This window comes from Crassostrea angulata, chromosome 10 (genome assembly GCF_025612915.1).
Source record: "Crassostrea angulata isolate pt1a10 chromosome 10, ASM2561291v2, whole genome shotgun sequence".
In the NCBI taxonomy this organism is placed as follows: Eukaryota; Metazoa; Mollusca; class Bivalvia; order Ostreida; family Ostreidae; genus Magallana; species Magallana angulata.
In genome coordinates this window covers 20485875-20509412 of record NC_069120.1, presented here as the reverse complement: position 1 = coordinate 20509412, position 23538 = coordinate 20485875, and the positions used below count along the sequence as shown (strand labels likewise).

Sequence of the window (23538 nt, the reverse complement as noted above, 5' to 3'; positions counted from 1 at the left end):
AGACATTGTAGTCACGTGGCACTACCAATTAGAACCCGGATTAGCATGTGATTGAAACGAAACCCGTGATTGTTTTCTAGGCAATGAATACAGTATAACAAATTATCGTTCTGTGTAGATGGCCGCCGGCTACCCTAGTCCAGCTGTCTATCCAATCTTGCAAACTTTTTGTGGCTGTTAACAGGGAATTTGAAAACTAGAATATCTAATGGACAGCGAAGAATGCTGGTTATGGTCTATTCATTATTTTTTTTTCGTGGATCCGTCGAAGAGAATTTATATCTATATAGAAAGTCAAAATAAACTTACATACAAGTAAATCTGTATTATATCAGTTCATAATTTTTCTATTGGTTGATCTTTTGTTTACCTTCCTTTCAACTTTGATTTACATTTATTTTGTTTTTTATTTCTTTCAGAAGAGTCATTTTTCATTAATATGAAATCGATTGTGTACCTAATTTAGAAAAAAAAATATAACCACAGAACAGAATTCAATGAACTTGCATAACATGTTTCAAAGCCAAATTCTATGATTATAACAATGAAATCATCCTTTTAAAATTTTAACGACATCAAGTCTCTGGATAACCAGAGCTGTGTAGTTTCACGATGAAGAAACGGGGAAAGGCAGCAAATAAGAGGAGAAATTTGACGTTGTGGGGCATGAAAAGCTAGGGCGGAAGGTAGCGTTTTAAAATATTGTCGTGAGACGAGTGAATACTGTCAATATTTATTGGCATGCATATGCAAGTATACACAAACCTTACAATACACAGGTCAAACTAAGACTTCGGAGAGGAGTCTGGTCTGTTCCATGTACATGTGGTCAGGGGTCCGTGTATTTATATTAATAGCACCCCGAACCCGATGAATAGTAAGATAATAGAAAGGGTACTTGTACCACACTCCTCCCCTCCGTGAAAACAAATGCATATATTTGATTGACATATAAACAGAAATATTGACGATTCCTAAAGATAAACAAATTACAAAATGAAATGCATATAAAACATTTGCAAAACACAATAACATTTCTTCATTTCTGAAAAGTTATAGTCTGCACAGGGAAATAGTGATTAAAAAAAAACGAAAAAAAAACAAACAAACAAAAACAAAACAATTAATGTTCATAAAGGCGGGCCGCATTCATGGAAGTAGACCTGAGAACATCCTCGATGGACAGGGCCTTCAGCTTTGCCACTTCACGAGCAACATCAACTGTCTCCGCTGGACTTGCGGCTAGGTATGGGCTATCTGTCTCCAATATCATTCGTTCAAGAGGGATGAACCGAGCAGCATTCTGAACTGACCTGTCTGTGTAGATTTTAGGAGAAATCCCAAACAGTACAGACGGCAAACTCTCCATCCATTCCTCTGCCTCAGAAACTGAGCCGGTGAAACAGTGACGATGGAACAGATGTCCCTCCATGTCCAACATCCTGATTGCTTGTAGCACATGTTTAGCCGCCTCTCCAGTCCCGGAGTCCCTGCAATGTAACACAACAGCCTTGTTCGTCTCCATGGCCAACACCAACAACTCGGAGAGAAGGTCCATTTGGCTATGGAGTAATGCCTTCCTACACGCTGGCCGGGAACACGGGTGCTGGCAATCACAAGTAGTGGTCATGTCAATTCCAATCTCTCCAACTGCTATGCATTCTGGTAGGGCTACAAGTCTTCGGAGCTCTGACAACATATCAAGCGATGTTCGGCTGGAAAGATGGGGGTGTATTCCAAAGGTTACACGAACCTGCTGGTTCTTGCTGACTTGACTCTCCCACAGTGACCAGTGTTTGGGAAACACATAATTGGCCACGGCATACAACAGCTGAAACTGGCCCAGACTAGCTGGGGACGAAAAAACCTCCGAACACTCCGAGATGATTCCCCTTGCAAACATCTGGTCAAGGTGAAAATGGGAATCGACCACTACTGCAAAATTGTTCAAGCCACCACAAGACTGTCTCGAAGTCCGGAATAAATTGTGCTTCTCTGGAGACAGCTGTCGAAGGACAGTACAAAGCACCTGCCAATGGGTGATGCAAATCACGTGATTGGGCGGTGAAGTTTGAAACTGGCTGGGAACATGGTTGCTGTAATGCCTTGCATAAAATGACATTAGTCTAATTTCGGTGTCAGTGAAGTGCCCAACTGGTGGGTATAATTGATGTGCAACAACAAAATTTAGCAACTGCTCTAGAGTGTCTACTCCTACCCACTTTCCCAGGAGATGCAACGACCCATTAACCAATTCACACCAATTGTGAAAATTCTGGTCTCCTATTTGCCCTACTAGAGAGAGCGTATGAGAAGCACCAGAGTCACATTGGTTACAATTGCCGCCCCAGAACGGTGGGAGATGGACCCTGAAGACATGACGCTTGACATGACCACTCAGACTTATCTGACACAGAGGACAGTGGTATGCAGCTCCCTCCTGTCTAGTTGGCAAGGGTTTATCCAACACAGCTTCCTTCGTCTTGTCGGCACAAAGCTGGTTCACAGGTTCTTTGGGATCCTCTACCTCGTCTGATGAGCAACGAACCTCGTCCAGAATCATCAGATCCATCGAGCAGAGGCTGCTCGTGTTCGTTGATGCGGGCTCACCATGGCTGCTCTGGGATGGTGTTAACTCCTCGTTATAGTCTGGGACAAACTTGCTCTCATCTAATTCTCCATCAGAATGCATCCTGTAAAATGAATTTATGAAAATGGCAAAATATAACAGCTATAAATGAATGTAAAACCAGTTAAAGTATGCATACAAAAATTTCCTCTTTTAAGAAAACATATACACAAAATGATACAAGAGACACCCTGTCCCTACATATCCTAATAACCCTTGTTCTATATACACTAAACAAAATTCTAGGGGGTTTTCATTTAACAGAAATCTTTGTATTTGTTCGGAGGCCGTACTGGTCGACCTGCCCTGGTCTGATGAGAAATACTGTCAGACTGTCCAGCAGATGGCTGACTGTTATCAACGCTGCCAGATTGTAATTCCAATTCCCTGTTGCTTGTATCAACTTCGGGACCTGGCAAAGAGGAACCTTCATGGTCTTCTGGAAAATCCTGACTACCAGAGGAGTCATCTGTCTGGAAATATTGGTGCCGCAGCCTGCGAAGCCACACTGGAATTTCCCGATCCTGGCACATTTTTAATTTGTCATGATGAATAATGTGCTCTTTTTTTCTGTCCCTTATAGTGTATATCGGGGGTCTACAGGCAACAACTAAGTATGGCCCAGTCCAGGGTGCCCTTAGCTTCTGGGACTGGCCAACTTTGGTGGTGGAGTCTAATTTGTACACCAGATCTCCCTCACTATAATGATGTTCCACGACTCGCAAGTCATAGTCACGCTTCTGTCTATGCTGGGTCTGTTTCAGATTCTGACGGGCACAAGCATGCGCTTCAGCAAGTCGAAGGCTCAGATCAGCAATCCATTCATCTGCAGTCTGTGGTGACAAGTGTCCTGGTATGTTATTGGTGATTAGGTGTACTGGTTGTATCACTTCTCGTCCAAGCATTAGTCTGTTAGGTGTGTATCCAGTTTGTCGGTGGACAGTGGAATGCAAAGCCATCGCCAGAAGCGGTAAATCTTTATCCCAATTTCTCTTGTCCTTTTCAATATAACATCTAATCATCTGGAGGACTGTTGTATTATATCTCTCCACTTGTCCATTTGATGATGGATGGTATGGGGTAGTTCTGGTCTTGGCTATTTGTAACTCATCACATAGAGCTCGAAACAAGTTGCTATCAAAATTGCGACCTTGGTCAGTATGCACTTCCAAGGGGCACCCAAAAGTGACGACAAAGTGGATAAGAAACTTGTGAGCAACAGACAACGCTGTTTGGTCTGGTAAAGCTGCCATTTCTATCCATTTAGAAAACTGATCTATCATCATTAGTATATAATTGTTTCCAGATTCACTGGTATTAAACGGACCCAAAATGTCTAAATGTACCCTCTCCATAGGAAATCCTGCATGATAAGACTTAAGGGCAGCTCTAGGTTTGATATGAGGCTTCTTATTTTGATTACAGGTGGTACAACCTTTAACATATTCTGTACAATCTTGTGATAAATTATGCCAGTAGAAAGACTGCTTAACCCTGTTGTATGTCTTCTGCTGTCCCAAATGTCCTGCAGACTTAGTATCATGACAAAAACTTAGAACTGTTTTCTTGAGACATGTTGGTACTACCAGGCAGAATCTCCTATCAATTTTGTCAATCCACTCATAATATAGGACACCATTTTTAATGTGAAGGAACTCTCTAAACAACCAGAGTGCCCTAGTGGCAGGGCTTTCCAGATGTAGTTGTGACTTTGTTGGGTTTTCGTCCTTCTCTAGCCAGGTCCTGACGATGCCAATGTCTGCATCCTCTCGCTGCATGGTGGCAATGTCTTCTGCAGAGTACCCCTCAATCCAGGATACTGGCACATTGGGATCATCTAGTAATTTGGCTGCAAGGATGTTGAAAGCGTCTTCTGGCTTTTCCGTCTGAGAGTTGTCTGCTGGGGCACATTTCCTTGACAGAGGGACCACATCGTCTACATCCGTTGAGAATCTTGACCATTGACTATGGGCCCTTACACAGTAGCCACATCCACCACATGGAAGGCTTTCAGGGGATGCACCTGCAGCATAGCAATCACATACTGGCCTATCATCTGGAATTCGGCTTAGAGCATCTGCATTAGTATGTTTATTTCCTGGGCGATGTAAGATTTCCATGTCAAATTGAGCCAGTTCCTCTAGCCAGCGTGCTAGCTGACCTTCAATGTGCTTAAATCTCATTAGCCAGACAAGACTATTGTGGTCAGTACGAACCATAAATCGCCGGCCTAGTAGATAGTGTCGGAAATGCCGACAGAATTTTACCACTGCTAGTAGCTCTTTCCTCGTGGTGCAGTACTTCCTCTGGGGTTTTAAAAGCACATGACTGGCGTAGCAGATTACCGTTTCCTTTCCGTCTTGGACCTGTGAAAGTACTGCGCCTACGGCATGATCCGAAGCATCAGTGTCCAGTACAAACAGACCATCAGGGCATGGATATGATAGGCATGGAGCAGTTACCAATGCAGTCTTTGCTCGACGGAAAACCTCTTCATGTGTATCTTCCCACAAAAAATTCCCCTTTGTGTGGGCTAGATCATACAGACATGCACTCAATGAAGCAAAGTCCTTAAGGTGATCCCTGTGGTAGTTTAGGAAACCCAGAAAGGCCAAAACTTCATTCTGGTTCATTGGACGAGGCCAGGCCTTTACTGCTTCTATTTTTGAAGGGGCTATAGAAATTCCAGATGAGCTGACAACCTTTCCTAAGAATTCTGTCTCGGGACGAAATAAATCACACTTCTTTGGCTTTAATTTTAGAGAGTACTCTCTAAACCTTTGTAATGTAGTTCTTACATTAGCAAGCCCATCAGCAAAATCCTTTCCTAGGACAATGACGTCATCCAGGTAGACAAGAACTTGAGTCCAAGTCAGTCCCCTAAGAACCAATTGCATTGCCCGCTGAAAAGTGGCAGGGGCATTACATAATCCCATACCCATTCGGGTGTGCTCAAATAGCCCGTAACGGGTAATAAATGCTGTCTTCTTTCTATCTTCTTCTGCAATCTCAACTTGGTAATAGCCAGAGGCCATATCTAAGGTTGAGAAGAATTTGGTTCCTTGTAAGGTGTCTAGGCAATCCTCTATGATAGGCAGGGGAAAAGAATCTTTCACAGTGACGCTGTTCAAGTTGCGATAATCAATGCACCACCTTACATTTCCATCTTTTTTCTTGACTAGGACAGGTGCTGATGCCCACTCTGAGTTTGATGGCTGTATTATACCTGCGTCAAGCATTTTCTTTAGATGCTCCTCCTCCTGGTGTTGAAATCCAAGTGGCGTTCGACGCATTTTGTGCTTAACTGGATTGGCATCCTTAGTATCGATACGATGTTTTATTGCTGAAAGGCAACCAAGGTCCAGATCATGCCTAGCAAACACATCTTGAAAATCTGTCAGCAATATCTTTAACTGTTCCTGTTCGACTTCGTTGAGGTCTTTTGCAGATCTATTAAATAAGTCTACAAGATGTTCAGGTAAGGCGAGTTTACTATCCGGCTCTATGTTTATTTGTCTAATTTCAGCCTCGTTATTTGCCGATGGCCCAACTAAGCAATCTTCCCCAATTACCTCTGCAAAGCCAACACACTTGCCACCGGGCAACTTAATACACTTGTTGGAGTCATTGATAAACTGCATGAAGGTTTGCTTTCCCCTTCCCAGTATGGTTGAGCCTAAGATTCCTGTACTATCCTGCACAGGCTGTACTATGTAATCCTTAGGAAGACTTTGTTCCAATGTAACTGGTATGTTTAAAATGGTATTGGGGGGAATAACTCGACTGGAAAGCAGGGTGACTCTAGAGATCCGCCTCGCAAATGACTCTTCATCCTTACTAAGCTCTGTAGGTACTAGACAGCCATTTAGAGAGAGAGTCTTGTTGTTAAGGTTGACAATCCCATGATGAGCCTCCAAAAAATCGAGTCCTATTATGATGTCATCATTCATAGCAACAGCGCAACAGTCCCAGGTAAAAGAAAGGGTGCCAATTTGAATCTTTTGTTTGCAGAGTTTAAACCCCATTATAGTATGTCCTCCTATACCCTTCAGTTTAACTACCTCATGATTTTCACTCTGGGTTTCAACATGCTTCTTGTTTACTAGGGTCAGCATTGCTGCAGTGTCTATAATGGCCTTCAATGGTGTTGAATTGAACTTTGCATCTACAACTAGGCTTTTTCCTTTTGACTTCCTTATCATAGCTTCAAGAACTTGGCCTTTCTGTTCGTGGACCAAATCTAGGCCTGTCGACCTGGTCCTTTGGTGTTTAAACCCTCATCCTTAGCACTACCCATTCTTACAGGTGAGAGCGAGGGTGCCCTACTCTGTGAATGTGTTTCGTGCTGTCGATAGTAGGACATTGCAGATGACTTGTCTTGTTGACCGTACTGAGGGCGCATAGGGCTTCGATCACTAAGCTTTTCACCTTGCTGACCATCTGAAAATCTTCTTGGGCTCCTCCCTCTCAAACTTGGGCTTGGTGACCTGAACCGATCTTGTCTGCTCTCAGGTCCCGAGTATCGGTTTGGCATTCTTAGATTAGTATTTAGAGTTTCAATTGCCTTGGTAAGAATGTCAATTTGGTCCTGCAAGTTACCAGCGGAACCTGTACACGCTGTCTTATTTGATTCATCTTGAAATGTGACTTGGCGGTGATAGTAAGCATTAGTTCTTCCTCCAAAGAGTGCTCTATCATTGGCTAAAGCAGTTTTAACAAACTTTAAAGCTTTGTGGATGGTACGAGGTTCCATATCCATTGCATGTCTTGCCGCACTTTTCTCTCTGCAGCCTCTCAGGAAAGCCTCCACTGCCATCTCTTCTATGATATCACCCTCACATTCCTCATAAGCATCTAATGTTAGGGAATAAACTCGCTGAGAAAATTCTTCCATTGTTTCATTTTCATGTTGTTTTAAGAATGGAAGTTGTCTGCGAGCTACAACAGGAGCCTCCTTTGTACTGAATCTCCTCTTTAAATACTTCTTGAGGGTATGATAGTCATTGTGTACATTAACTCGACGGGCATATTCCAATGCAACATCCCCCAGGCAGTCTAGTAACCGACACAACTTCTTATTGTCAGACCACTGTCTCCTACCAGCTGTTCTTTCAAATTGGTAGATGAAAGCTTCCCAATTAGGCGAGTCAGTTCCTTTGAAGGTAGCCATTTTTGGTATGTTTGGGCTTTTGCTTCTGGACCTATCTCTCTGTCGTTCATTTCCATGCTCAGTTCTGACATTGACTGGAAGGTCACGAAACTCCGGAATATTCATATTCAAATGGCTTCTTGATCTGTCCCTTCGACTCTCATGACCACGTTCAGTGCTGGCAGCAAATTGGGTGTTTCGAGGTGCAGAATCACTATTATCTGATGAGGATGAGCTGGATCTGTATCGATGTCGCTTTCTTCTCTTGGATGATGTGCTTTGACTAGGCGCAGCTACGGGAGCCATTGACCCCACAGTAGTGCTGGCTGCAAATGGCACGGTCGGGGCTGAATTTACTACACTGGCTCTTGGCATTGATGATGCATGCACGAGATCCTCAGAGACTTGAGGTACATCACGGTGTAAAATTTTCTGTTTGCTCATGGTAGGCAGGCTTCCTGAAGCTGAGAAAAACCTGGTTGAATCGCCATGCAGAATATGATCCAATGGCTTTACAGGGGACATGGAGTCAGCAGCTAACGAGAACGGCACAGGCTTTCCACAGCTACCCGAAATAGGTGTACTTGTTTTCTGAAAGCTTGCTCTACTATCTGTGGTTCCCTTGGGAAAAGTTCCTCCTGTGGCTGTTTGATATATTCCGTTTGATGGGATAGCGTCTAGCAATTTGTTGATATCGTTTTGTTGATTTTTTGGACTGAATTTCTGTTGCTGTTTCTCTGTACTGAAAGCTGCCATTTGGTCAGGTTCCTGAATTATCTGCTGACATTCCTGGACTGTTTCATTACTGGCTAGGGTGGAGTCCTTCAGGGATTTCATCTCCTCTGCAATTGTCTGCACTGACTGTCCAAGCTGGAAAATAATGGTCTCCAGACGACTAAGGCGCATTTCAGATGAAGTTTGGTCTGCAGGCAGACCACTATCTTCTTGGGGGGTCGGCAACGACATTGGTATCTTAAGCAGTGACAATTTGTTTTCCTGTATCCACTGTTGAATTGTTTCTATGGGAAGTTGAATTTCAGCAGCTAAATTTTCCTCTGAAACTTCTTCCGTTTCACGCAGCTTGATAATTCTGGCTGCTTTCTTCTCTCCAACACCCTCCAATGTCCGCAACTCTTGAGCACTGGCAGCATAGATATTGACAGCCATAGTTGTACAATTGTGTGTAACCGTAATATTTGAGAAAAGGTTAATAACACAAAAACAGTTTGAGAGTCTCTGACCCTACCAACCTACTCTATATATAAAGTAATGTTGAAATAAGGGCAATTATTTCTCAGTAAAATGTTCCTAACCTTTAATATCACACAAAATATATAACGTGGCTAACTTACTATTAAAATTTCCCAAATAATCCTAAGAAATTGAAAGAATAACGTGAAATTTACCAAAACTTGATTTGTTTACAAACTGAGTTTCAAAATGAAAGTACTTTCGATTGAGATGACCAATTCCGGTCACGCGGTCACGTGCTTCCGTCTTGCTCAATTCCAATCCAAAATGGCTAGCACGTGTTTTGTGCAAAAATAGCGAACTACAAAAATTTCGTATCTTCCAAAGTATTTATCAGAAAAAATATTAGATAGATTGAAAACGTTCAAAAACTAAAAGGGAACACGTTAACCTACACTAATAAAGAAACACGTGTCAAAAAATGTGAATTTTCGACGAAACACGTGTATGAGCTGAGTGAACTGAGTCAGTGCCGATAGTTCAACTGACTCGGAAAAAAAAATACAACAAATTGTAGATCCGTGTCCGGGCGACGCCAGATGTCGTGAGACGAGTGAATACTGTCAATATTTATTGGCATGCATATGCAAGTATACACAAACCTTACAATACACAGGTCAAACTAAGACTTCGGAGAGGAGTCTGGTCTGTTCCATGTACATGTGGTCAGGGGTCCGTGTATTTATATTAATAGCACCCCGAACCCGATGAATAGTAAGATAATAGAAAGGGTACTTGTACCACAATATTTGGTTAAAACCTGAATCATTTAAAATTTGCGTTATGCATGCTACTTGCTTTCACTTTAAAATCAGGTAAAAATATGGCATTAAAATTTTACTAAGACGAGCCGAGCTTTTTTATTTGTTTTGAATTCTTTTGTTTGAATAGATATCTAGTATTTCTGGTACACAGGGAAATTCATGTAAATTGAGTTTCCCTTATAAAGACAGTACTTATCATTCTTTTTTCTTCTTTCTTATATACCTTTTGCTGTTACACGTAGAGCAACAAAAGGGTATGACTGTTAAGGAAGTTGATTAAGAAATAAATAATACCGGTTATGGATTTTGTTTCTTTTAACCTTCATGTTTTAACCTGAGATATTTAGAAAATATTTTTGTTATCTTTCTATTCTGGTATTGTCTTGCCCCGATCCCCAAGCTTAAACAGAACGTAACATTGGGCAAAATGTTGCCGCAGATTTTCAAGTACTTGGGTTAGTGTTACAAATTTTCAAAACATTATTATTAATATGTCGTAATGGAATTACGGAAAGCTCTTTTACTCTTATATCACCCCCCGTATTTTAAGTTGTAATTACCGAACTTAACAATTTATGATATACAGTATTCAAAATGTTTTAAATACATCTTTTGTTCGCTGACCAAAAACAGTATCGGTGCGAAAAGATATTTGGTTAGCATTAAAACAACAATTTAAAAACCAATATATAATCGTCTAATTCAGTTAAATACTCCTTTGATAATGTATAATGTAATGTATAAAGATGACATAACTTGCGTTGATCCGTTTGTTTGTGAGTAGAGACTTAATTTGTACCGCAGTGTCATAATAAGCTTACTAATAAGAACATTGTTCATTGGAAATCCGATGGAGAAATTTTCAAAATCTTATTCTAACTAAAACAAACCTACAGAAGTCAATGTAATCCACGTCTGATTTTATTAACGAGGATTAAAATAATTGGAGAATTACTCAAGAAAAGTCATACACTGTTCAGTTTTAAAAACCACACATTACAAATGCACTTTCCTTCCATTCTGAACCCTATTTATTTGAGAGAGAGAGAAAAAAATTATTAAATTGATATAAACTTTTTAAAATTAGTAATCAAAAAGCTTCCAAACTTTTATCATTTCACATAATATAAATGAACTACAGCGAAGCAACCTTTTTCAAATTGAGAAAGAAAACATTTTCAGAAACAAAAACAACTAAACATATATACATGTATTTGATATAGAGTTTCCCTCGAATTTGTTTTTAGTGGTCCATCAGAATTGGGATTTCAATTTTGCGTGACTGAAAAAATATCTGAGAGTAGGTGATTTAAGCACTGAGAAAACATAAACACTCATTAAAACTGTTTTCTCTTCGTCGCAAACACCTCATCAAGTCCGGGAAGATCCGAAAACCAGAGTTTGAGCCTCTTTTGAATTTGTTAGAAAGCAATAAAGCCAAGAAGGTGACGACAAACAGGGGTCTTTTCCTGAGAGATTCCAATATCAAGTTAAAGTCAATGTTTTCTCTTCTATCAACTCCCAGCCTCCGTGTTTCTTTTATGAGAATCAACTGTTTGTTTTAATGCAGTGAGGTAGTATTTAGTCGAGAAATAACAACAAATCCACATGGTTTCTCTATTTGCCCGTAGTCTGGACTGGGTGTTTAACATTGGCGCAATACTCTCTCTGATTGCTAGCGAGGTAATTGTTAACATCAAGTTTCCAGCATTTGGCATGAATTGATACATTGGAATTTCGTAGTGTGTGTGTGTCTAATAGATTGATTCCTTGTAATTCACACTGACCCCCTGCTTCAAAATCAAATCATGCATCCGTATGTGTTATATACTCTCTCTCTCTCAAAATTGAATTTCATAGAGGCCTAAGTTTAATTTATTTAATACAATTTTTACTAATTTAAGGAACATTTCGATAAGATATATTCTGAAAAAATAAAACTGAGAAATAGAAAGGAATTGTTTAGTGCAATAATCCTTTAAAATATTTATTTTGTGAAACAACGGGGTTCGAAAAGATTATAAGTATGTGAATTCTTGGGTATATTGCCAGTACTTTACAGTCCTACGGATAATTCTAAGGACTAGTATTAAAGTTGTTCTAAAGTATTTAAGTCCAGGCCAAATGTTTGCTCTGTGTATTTAAAGCCTGCATAAATACTACTTAGTCGAACCGAAGTGATGTTTCGAAAAGGACTAACTTTTCCCTTTGAAAACAATTAAGTAATAGGTATTGAGGGAAGGGATTTACAATACGCCGTGAAGAAATTAGCCCTACGAGATTAAGACATGAAATGTAATTAACGTAACTTTTTAATCGCTTTATGAAATAATGTTCTAATTAACACAAAGGGTTTATTAATCTGAAATATATAGTTTGAGGAAAATCTTTCGAAAACTACACTGTTCATTGCATATTAATATTCTTTATCCATTAGTCTTTTACCGTGTTCTTAATATGTAAGAAGTGGCTTAAGGACATACAAGAAATTAATTAAATCTTTTAATTGTGATTAGATTGAATTTTAGGTGAATTGAATGCACCTACTGCGGGTTAATATTGAAAATCCACTCTCAATGCAGGTATGGGTTATCGTAAGCTAAAATTCAAATAAAACACATGTCTTGCAATTTTTGATTACTCAGAACTTCTAAAATATTGCTTGCAAATATTATTACATGTTTATTCGGAAATACCAACTTTTGGTAGTAAAGCCGATCAGTACAATATAATAACTACTATAATTTACAACCATACAATATTTAGATTCCATAAGTCTGAATTAGGGGACCTATTATTGTGAACATGATTAGGAAAAAAGATAAAAAACCACAAGGGTCATAGACTGAATAATATGCTAATTTAATGAACTATTTTATTTGTTCAGGTAGGGTCTGATAAATTGTTTGATACTTGTAATTTTTTCTCTTGTATATTGGCAGGTTTTATAAAAAAAAAATTTTTTAGAAACTAACACAGAAACATTATTTTCTCGAGCGATCGGATGTAAATGCTTAGTAAAGGTGTTAACAGAGAAAACCTGTTTCTGCTTGTAATTGACTATATAGCGAATATGATATACTATCCTTAATATAAAAACTGCATGCATGTACGCAAAATGGATACGTGTATCTGTATGTACATGTATACGGCTTTATATTAAATAAACAAAATTAATTCAAAATTTGACATAAAAATATGGTAAAAAGGATAATTTTCTGCAAAAAAATTTGCCAAACTGAATTTTTAAAAAAAAGTTTGAAGTTTGAAAAAGAATTTTCATTTTAATTTACCAATGCTACAGACGGAAAAACATTGAGAGATAATTCCAACAATAGGGCATAAAAAGGGGGGATAAGGAAATCATTTTGACAATATAATAATATTTTTTTTTTATTTCTGTAGATAAATATGAAAAATCATATTTTATATTTATGTAAGGTGATAATACACAATTATACTGATTCGTCATAACACAGAACTATTGTAAATAAATTAAATAAGCCAACACCTAACACCAATCTCCATTACAGCTACCACTGGGTACCTTTTGGTAAATAACAAAAACACACACACGCAAACACACACACACTCCCCAATTCTGAATATGAAATCATATCTATATGGATTAACATATTCTTTATTGTTAAGATTCTCACATTGCTTGTTACTAATTTTTCTTCAATTTTCATATTGCCATTCTATGGCAAAGGTCCGCTACCTATAGCACTACTGGTAGTGAATCATCACTTTCCCTAGCATGCTGAAATTTATAAGCCTCAATATAAAGCATGACTACGAGGTATATGATTTTCAAATCAAAGATTGACATTTTCTTTCTTTTTAAAAGTCCTTTGAATAGTGTAGTTGATAGTTATTACAAATCACCTGTGTGTACTTTCATGTATACAAAAAAATAACAGTCTGCACTGGGAAAAAAAAATCTCTGATGAGTTTACTATGAGTTTAATGAAAAGATATAGTGGCAATGTGTCAGAGAATATCCCTCAAAGGTATAGTTTTGCCGGAAAGCCGATACACAAAGTTTTTATATCTTTATTTTTCAATCACCTCTTAAGGTTCCTTTCTAGAAATAAACATATCATTTATATGTGCAGGAGAGTCAATATTTACAAATCTGTTTTGTTCGATTTGTTTAAAATTTGGGTAGAATATGTTTGGCATGCAGGATAAGTGTGTGATTTCCATAAAGTGATTTTTTTAGTTTTAGCGAATTATAAGTGACACTAATGCGCTCCTTTAAGATATCTTGTGGGAGGGTGGGAATATTTCGCTCTGCATTTTCAACTAAATCAACATTATCAAAACACAAAGGCCTGAACCAACACACCCGGTTTTTTTGACAAACATATTAATTCCACAGTAATACCCATTTGACATTCTCTGTAAATACATAGGCATAATATTGATATCTAGTATGTGAATAATATATCACCAATTCAAACCATCGTTATGGAAAGTAAACTTCTAGTCTTCTCTTTGTTCATTGTTTCTACAAAATTTATCGATTTCTTGATCTCTAAGATCAATCATTCAATAATTCTAGTTCAAATTTGGTCTCCTCCATGTTATTGTAAATCATTGTTTTTAGTTTGGAGATAATTTCTGCAAATAATTCTACCAATACATTCATGTTTACAGATCCATTTAGAATGTATTAATGGTTATAAATACGTTTCGTAAAAAATGGAAGAAAAGCGACTCTTTTTGATTCATTTTCGATACAGACGTAAATATCTATTCAGTGTGTAGATATATGACCTTTATATATTATCCCTTTATTTATTTTAAAAAATTCGAATGACAAAATTATTGAATTTCTATGAAAAACTTTTTGGATTGTTATTGACACGAAAAATACCAATTAGTAAAACGTTGTTTGGTTCCACATTGATTTTTTTATAAGACAAAACCGACATTTACCAGTAACTGTTTCAAAACACTTTTAATTTTTTTTGTTTGGGTTTTTACTTTCAGTTTACATATATTTTATGTCAATATTCCTCGTTTATAGAATGATTTATGGTACGTAGTTGGAATTAATCATGGACCGTGCGTGCAAATGTACTTTATATCTATATGATTATAGACTGTTAATGATTTGGTAATCATGTACCGCAGGAACGGCCTTTGCTAAAGAAAAAACCAAAACTTAAAAAAAAAACTAAAACAAAACCAAAGCTACCCCCCCCCAAGAAAAAATACAAAACAAGAAAAAATCTACCCCCAAAATACAACAACACCCAAAAAAGCAATTTATAAAATACAAAACAAAGCGCATTCAAGGGACTGATAGCTCTATAACTTTGGGTTTTTTTTTAGGGGAGATATATTGTTTGCATGAAAGCCGTAAATGCTATGAACAGAAAAAAAAAACAAATTTTATTTTTTGTCTTCATTTTTTATGAAATAGTCTAAATAGGACATAAATGAACTAAACGAGCCGTATTCATTTGTAATCGAACCAGACAACCCCCCCCCCCCCCCAATCCCATGTGATAAAAGTGTTACGAGGTGTTCAAATTTCTCAAGACACTTGATTTCCCGAGTTTAGCATGACAGACCACCGAGAGGATAGAATCCCTGTGTTTATAAAGAGACCCAGTATTTGTTTAAAACAAATATCACTTGTACTTCGTTGTGTGATCTATCCTGTAATCTCCATTATGCTCCTTGTTTTGACTTTACAAGGAAAAGTTGTTTTAAGACTTTTAACCATTCCGCATAGCGAATTGTCCTTATCAAAATGTTTACGTTTGTTCAGCTATTTCCCATATATACCACAGCCTAGGTGTTTTGAAAACCTAAACTGTTTTGACGTTAAGAAATCTAAGTTTATTTTTTGAATTATTTATTCAACAATTTGTAAATTGAATATTTGTACAACGGCTTGGTCTTGACAGGTCTATATTTTTATAGCCCCTAGGAAAGAATCAACTCGGCTGTACGGAAAAGGGAAAAACAGTGTAATGTCACGCAAAAACTTTCAAGTGTATGCAACAAAGCATACTAATTATTAATAAAGAGAAATAAAATTTCAACAATTTGTGTTTCTTTTTTTAAAAGAAAAATCGACAGCTGTAGATCTTTAAGGTTCATTAAAAAAGAAAAAAAAACATTCCAGGTTTATAATTCAAATAACGACCGTACCTTTTTAACCAAAAAAATGAAGAGCTCTTCATTTGATATTGAATCAGTTCATTGTAGCACAATTGAAATGTTATGTAAATTTTGCTAATATGAAGAGGCTGGTGATTTTTTGTTTCGTTCACGAACGCACCTGCAAACAGGTAGGAAAGCTTTAAGCGGTCTACCGGGAGAGTTCACAGGCGATGGAACTCGAGTACCAAATCTCGATTGTCCCAAGCAGAAATAATGTTTAAAATAGTCAAATAAATGTTGAGCACCTCGAAACACACAATGGCGACCCGCGGGAGAGGTGCTTAAGATGATAGAAGCAGATGAAAAGCCTTTTATATAATTTTAATCGGTCTGTTTCTCTTTTTTGTTCAATAGATGGCAAAAAAGTGTAAAAACCAAATTCAAAATGATTTAGATTTTATTTCAAATAAAAGACTGTCAACTCTTAAATAAACAGTATATGCTAGATCGTAAACATTGGCAATATTAATCTAAATAGCTTTTAATTGCACTTACAAATACCGATAATCCGGTTTGGTAGATTAGGTTTTTGTTTGAAAGAAAAAAACCTCATTTCAAATATGCAATAAGAGTCAATAAATTTCCTTCTTTCCGGCGCACAATTTCACAAGTTTGTACTTTATGTTAAACCGTCGAGGAGAATATAAAACTCTTTTAGAAAAGGAGAAAAATAGCACTTTCAAAAGTTCTTACAAACAAGATTTAAAATAGGGGTTTTGTTTTAAAAATCGTAAAAATCGAAACCTGTTCCGATGAAGATGTACTGCACTTTTAGGCCTTGTGTTGCTTTTATTGTTCTCTAACTGACAGCGTGTGTTGTCTATTTATAATAGAAAGGTTTCTTTTACAACTGTAACAATGTTCGCAGTTGCGGGAACTTTTTTGACGTTGCTAAATTTGTACTTTTAACAGTAAACTGGTGTTTGAAAGTTGACATGCAGTACACATATTTAGACATCTAGTGCCAGGGGCAGGGAGAGACCTCCCCCCTCCCCCCTCACTACACCATTTTTTGCAAAATAAAAAGTTTTTTGCTTATATTCCCTCCACTTCTTGTCTGGCTCTTCCACATCTACTTTGAAAAACGGTGCTACGTGAAATGAAAAATGCAAGAAGTTGGTTTTAAAGGAGGGGAAATCAGAAATAAATGATGAACTCCCTTTCTATAGCGTGGTCAGACGGACAAGACAAACCAGTGTGATCTCATTGTTGAGCCGTCATTGTCCGTTTGTTCCCCATTATTTGTGGCAACAAAGAAGTTTGTTTATGGTATCATCACATCGCGGGCCCTTCGCAGGTGATGCGACATACGTTCCTTACCCCAGGCGCTCTGCAGATCCTTGAGACCCCTCTTCCCAATTCATTCGACAATCGAATTTGTTTGAATATTTCATATGGTTTTCCTCTTGTTGTCCTTTTCAAATGATTAGCTCTGATGGCAGACTGTCATTCACAACAAAGCCATGTCGGGTAAACTCGATCTGAACCCGAGCCTGCTACATTATACATAACCATAATTGTAATCATAGACTATTGGTCAAGGAACAAACAACAGATAAGTGTTTAATGAAGTTTTTGGAATCAAATCTCCTATTTTGGTCAAATAATGGAAGGTGAGGATGTTGGACAGTGGCAGGTTTGCGTGTATACCAGGATGACATACAAGTTTGGCATGCAGCACAATGCGAAGTCCATTAACAGGTGATGAAGGCTTAATTCGCTCTGGTTGTACGCTTATCGCGCAACTTCGATAAACCTATTGTGGGTCGCATTATCGACGGAACTTGTCGTCATTCCAAGTACAATAACTTTCTGATAAAATTATTGAAACATTTTTGTTTACCTGTAACACATTTACTGTCCCAACTATAAATTGTATATGAAAGGCAATCAAGGTTTTCAAGCACTATTGTGTCCCTTGCTAATCCCCAGAACGACCTGTAACAAGACAAAAGCACGGCCATTCAGTTACACAATTTATTACCCAAATCAGAAAATGAAATGAAAATCTATAAACGCTTAATTGCCGTAAATTGAGGTAGATCAGTGTCACTGAAAGGTTTGCGAGAAATCGACGCAGATTTCTGTTTTACTTCTCAAAACAATCCACGCTATTATAACACCATTAACAATGAAGGCATAAATTTCAATATTTTTACTAATCTGTAATCAACACATATGTATAAATCAGTGTAAAGAAAGTCTTGAGAACTATTAAGAATATTGTTTATTGAAAGTAAATCGTAGTAAAAACATGGTATTTTTCTTAAATTCGTGAAGCCATCTTATAACGGTTGCTGTCAAACTTTTATTGTTGACGGCCAACACTTCTGGAAGATCGGGCTTTGACACGCATAACACCCAATAAAACCATAAAACTAAGGTGATTCTGATCGCTTATATCCCTATATTTGTTCACATTGAGCAAATTTTAATCATTGATGTCATTAATGAGAATAAACCAGAACATCTTTACGATGTCGCAGGTATTACCATGCAAGATAAACGTTTGAACCACCCATGGTTATGATCTAACACACGAAGCACTGGCACTCGAACCCGATCCCACTTCGCCTTTGATATCGGTCAATTGTTAGCTGATGATAACAACTTAATATAAATTTTTGACAAATTTATGAGGGGTGTTGTACACACATTTACTTGGAGTAAGTAAACATTGCAACTCTCAGTATAGTCGGTACCACGAATGACGATTATATTCGATTCTAATATACACATTTCCCTTTCAAATATTGACTTATAATTATTTCTCCTTTTCAATTCCTTTTCGATGCAGGTGTTAAAATTGAAAATATTAAGTTGGAAAAAAATTCCAAGTTTTGAAATCATCACACATCTTTTTTTTAGGGGGGATTAAATGTTCTCTTGAAGTACTTTCCCTCTATTTTCCTCGTTCAATGTCTTCTTGACACCTTTTGTTGAATGCTCAAGTATTTTGTTTCCCGCAAAAGCTGCATTTATCAACTCATCCGCTTCTTAGTGCAAATATTTGTCTGCTGCGAAACAGCAATGAAATACCCAGCAAACGTGGATGTCGCCCCACCATGGTCATCACATTATGATACCTTAAACCTATCTAATCTTAATTGCCTTAAATTGCGCTAATCAGTTCTATCTTCCGTTGTTTTCCACGGTTTTCCAAGACAACCCTTTCATGTGTAAATTTAACTTCAAACGACCAGTGTGAAAAATAAAACAGAAATTGCACGAGTAGTTGTTATCGTGGAGCAAAAGTTTTCAAAACAAAGTTTTCCAGATTCGGAGAGAGATCTAACCAAATGTTTTTCTTCTATTTAGTGGGGTTAATACCTAAACTTGTCATTACGCTGGTGTTAAACTACCGCTGTTTGCGCGGCGGGAATTTATCCAACAAGAAAACATTTCTATTATGAGCCATATGAACCTCTGACTAACTTTGTCAACTCTCGCAAACTTCAAAACCTCCCGAAAATAAGTCTGAGTCTAGAAAAATAGCAATTTTTTTTTCATAAAGAAGATCCATTTCATGAAATTTAAAGTATTCTTTTAAAAAGGAAATAATGAGCTGAATTATGCGATTATACTAAACAGATTAAGCATATTCTTATCAGCATGGGATAAATCCCCTTGTATCAATATAATAATGAAGGCGGGGCTTATTTCAACGGTAGCCAATCAATTATTAAGCTCCACCCATAACAACCACGTGGTAGAAATCTGGGCTCGCGAGTTGATTATATTAGCAGGTCTTGTCAAATAAAGTATTTACAAACATATTTATGAAAGCAAATGCTATATTGCCGTGCAATTAGTATGTTTAAATAGACTTAAAAGACGCTATTTCGTGAGGGATCTGTGCAGTTGATATTCGACAACTCGTCAAATTGAAATGAAAGTCGACATGGAAAATCACAATTTGACCGAGGAACAGGCAAACGGAGACGTTGAAAAGGAAAACATTGAGCATTTACCAAAGGAAATGTCACGACTTCCCGAAATGAGACTTTTGACCAAAGAACAATCTTCATTTAATTCGGAAGAAAATGGAGGAAAAGTGAATTTCAACTGGTGTGAGCGATCTTTGGGAGACGAGAGCGAGGATGAAGAAATTGATATAGATGACAGTGGCTTCCAAGAAAGCGATTCACCGATCTCTCCGTTAGATGAAGCTGACAAATTTGACTTTGAAAATCTAAGTTCGAATACATCGGACTCGGAGAAAAAATCGTCCAAATCAAACCTCGTGAAACCTCCGTATTCCTACATCGCTCTCATTACTATGGCAATTCTACAATCATCCCAAAAACGACTGACACTGTCAGGAATTTGTGAATTTATCATTAACCGTTTCCCATATTACCGTGAAAAATTTCCAGCTTGGCAGAACAGCATTCGGCACAACCTCTCCCTAAATGACTGCTTCGTAAAAATCCCCCGAGAGCCGGGGAACCCTGGGAAGGGTAACTACTGGACCCTGGATCCCCGCAGTGAAGATATGTTTGACAACGGGAGTTTTCTCCGCCGAAGAAAACGTTACAAGAGGAACCCCATAGAAATGCACCAACAGTCAACAGCCTTCATGTCCTCGGCCGAGCAATACCTCCATCACCACCCATTTCTACCCTCCCCGATGCACGCGCACCATTCAAGGCCCGGAGTCCCCTACCCCTATATGTCTCCGATGATGGCATCACAGTTACCGTTTTTTACCCAGTCCGACTTTCCGGGTCGACCTGCTTTACCTTCCATTCCATTCACAATGGCTAATTCAATCCGAGAAAATTCGCTACTTGGTCCCCTTAAGCCATTTTCACCCAGCTCATCGTCCACTGGACCTACACCCCCGAGGAGTCCCGAATCTCCACCCAGCACCAGTACCAAAAAGGGTTTTTCCATAGACAGTATAATTGGAAATTCCGACAGCAATAAAAAATCTAGTCCTATACCTTCCACAAGTTCATCGCCATTTCGTTCAACTTTATCAAATACCAGTGTTGGAAGTTTGGGTGTGTCCCCGGCCCTGGCGGCGAGTATGAGGCCGGGTTTTTTTGACATGTCACGTGTGGGAAATGCCGCCCTTCTCGCTCAATTCCAATCAGCTTTACCCAGCATGAACCAAATAGACATTGAAAAATATAGACAATATTTTCAAGCATGTGGACTCGGCGTATGGCACCGATAAATATTTTGAGTATGTATGTCTTTTAATATTGTCTCAGACCATTAATATTTATTGATATTATATTGTTCTATACATGTGCAGATTTTGTAATGTATTATATTACATGTAGTTAATTCATGTCTGTTGAATGTCATGTATTGTTTTTATCAAGTGCTGGCAATATAAAATTTATAGCTTTATTCTCTATATTTCTTCCTTATTTTTTATTTGCTCTCGTTCTTAAAAGAAAATAATTATCTTTACAATTTATAACGGTCTAGAAAATTAGATCACATTTTAAAATTTGAGGAAAAATTATTTTAAAACCCTCAAAATAAATATTAATATTGACTATGAGAATTGATATGTAATTGAATGTATCATGTTACAATGTTTAAATATGATACAGTTATTCCCGTTTGTGTCTGAATGAACAGCTTTGTTTCTGTTTGATATCATCAAGAGAGTACACCCCCAGAGAGGTGCCGAAATTCACACCTACTTGAAACCCCACGCGTTTGTTAGGGAAAAAAATGATAACTACCAATTAGTCAGTGTCACAATTAGGATCAACCAATCAGTCAGAAATATCTACAACAGCATGATATTTGGTAGAATCCAGGGTGAAAAATTCCCCGGTTTTTATTTTATGTTTACTAATTAGTCCAACCGCGGATTAACGATAATCCTCATTCTTAACAGCGCACACATTGCTTGACTCCAGATATATTGAATGTTGTTTTATTCTATACAGGAACGTGGAGATCCTAAATAACTTTCTTAATACGCAAGGGTTTTAAATTTAACACACTAATACTAAATAAAGTCCATGTTGCAAACAGAATCAAATCTAATGGAAAGAAGACTTCTAGGTGCAGTTCAAATTTAAGAATTACATCATTGGATTATTATCATTAAAATTATTATTATTTTTATTAGATCAATAGAAATATATTTTGAAAGTCGTAATTGAAATAGTGATATTGTATTTTGAATAATTAAAAAAAAATCGTGAACGACTAACATTAAAATTAATAATCAATTCAAGCCGTATCTTCATTTTTTTTTAAATTTCGTTTGTTCGTTTCGCCTGACAATTTCTAATATTTTTTGAAAGAGAATAATAAAACTCGTATATCAATTTTTAGATTAAATTGTTGCAAATTCATAATTTCTTAGGCAGGTTATAATGAAAATAATTTATAAATATGGAATTCAAAAATATCTTAAACGATATTGTAAAAAGAATTTAATCGTGATAAATATACATGTATTTCAATTCAGTTTACTGATAAATGTACTTCATAGATGATATGTCTCGATGCAAAAAATGCATTTAATACCATTTTTACTAGATTAAGGTAACTGAATTATAAAGCATTGTTATTTTTTTTTACTTGAATAAAAATTCAGAATATTATTATGCTTAGAAGAAAATAACAATTCGGATAAACATGTAATTCATTTTATGTGTGGAGAATTACCATAATTTTATGCTAAATTTTGATGTGCTGTTTCTTATAAAAAGGAAAGAATCAATTCTGAAACAGAAATACTAGTATCATTAATATTAAAAAGAATTAAATCAATTTATTCAATGTTATCTGCAAAATAAGATATAAAGTTATTAATAAAATTTTGTATTAACAACTTTCTCAGACTTCTAATATAATTAAATGCGAGTCTTCTTGGGGTACAGCGTTTCATTTGCCATATTTTAAAGTTATCTTTATTCTCTTAAATATTTTTTTTTATTCCAATTGCATATGGACAATAAATCAATCAGATAAAAGATATGAAATCATTGATTCGCCTAATAAAATAAGTAATCGTTAACCAAACATGCGACAGCGGGGATCAACAGTGCACCAGTGATGGTGGGATGGGGGGGTGGTGCTGGTGCTGTTGATGTCGGAGGAAGTTGGGGGGGGGGGGGGTAGGTGTCGAAAGCGACTCTTACTGCCAAGTAACCCCTGCCCCTCGCGCTCTTTCCCTCAACTTATCATTTCGATTAACAGGTACATCGACTTATACTCTTAATCACAGTTCACTATTTACATATGGCTATAAATGGTACTAACTGGGCTATACACAACACAAACTGCACAGCAGTACCATTAGAAATTAAGCAAAAAAAAAAAAAAAATTAATAAATGAATAAAAAAAGAAAAAGAAAAAAAAAAAGCAGATGTATAGGCATGTTGACCTGTATTTTTCGGAAGCCTGTTGTATACGACATCTGTGTTGACCTACAATTTGTACCTTGAGCTGGTGTGGTATCTGATATCTATCTATTCTTATTTGCTGCCCAAGTTTTAATGACAAAGTTAACAAAGAAATAATAACCCTCAAAATTCGCTGTAAATGATAGCATACATCATATGGTTGTAGCATTTAACTA

At 37.2% G+C, this 23538-nt stretch overlaps 2 protein-coding genes across 2 annotated transcripts; one reads left to right on the top strand and one right to left on the bottom strand.

Annotated features, from left to right (window-relative positions):
• Positions 1–713: 713 nt before the first annotated feature.
• LOC128166930 (uncharacterized) lies at positions 714–9724 on the bottom strand. The gene is made up of 2 exons (XM_052832395.1): positions 9632–9724; positions 714–2693 (listed from the first exon to the last, which is right to left on the bottom strand). Exon 2 carries the CDS (start codon positions 2690–2692, stop codon positions 1124–1126), a length of 1569 nt encoding a protein of 522 aa, XP_052688355.1. The 5' UTR covers position 2693; positions 9632–9724; the 3' UTR covers positions 714–1123.
• A 10008-nt stretch (positions 9725–19732) lies between these two features.
• LOC128166936 (forkhead box protein D3-like) lies at positions 19733–21342 on the top strand. The gene has a single exon (XM_052832410.1). It carries the CDS (start codon positions 19866–19868, stop codon positions 21156–21158), a length of 1293 nt encoding a protein of 430 aa, XP_052688370.1. The 5' UTR covers positions 19733–19865; the 3' UTR covers positions 21159–21342.
• The last annotated feature ends 2196 nt before the right edge of the window (positions 21343–23538 follow it).

Bases quoted from the DNA above. Each gene is read 5' to 3' on its own strand.
- LOC128166930 (XM_052832395.1), bottom strand. From the start codon at position 2,692: ATGCATTCTGATGGAGAATTAGATGAGAGCAAGTTTGTCCCAGACTAT.
- LOC128166936 (XM_052832410.1), top strand. From the start codon at position 19,866: ATGAAAGTCGACATGGAAAATCACAATTTGACCGAGGAACAGGCAAAC.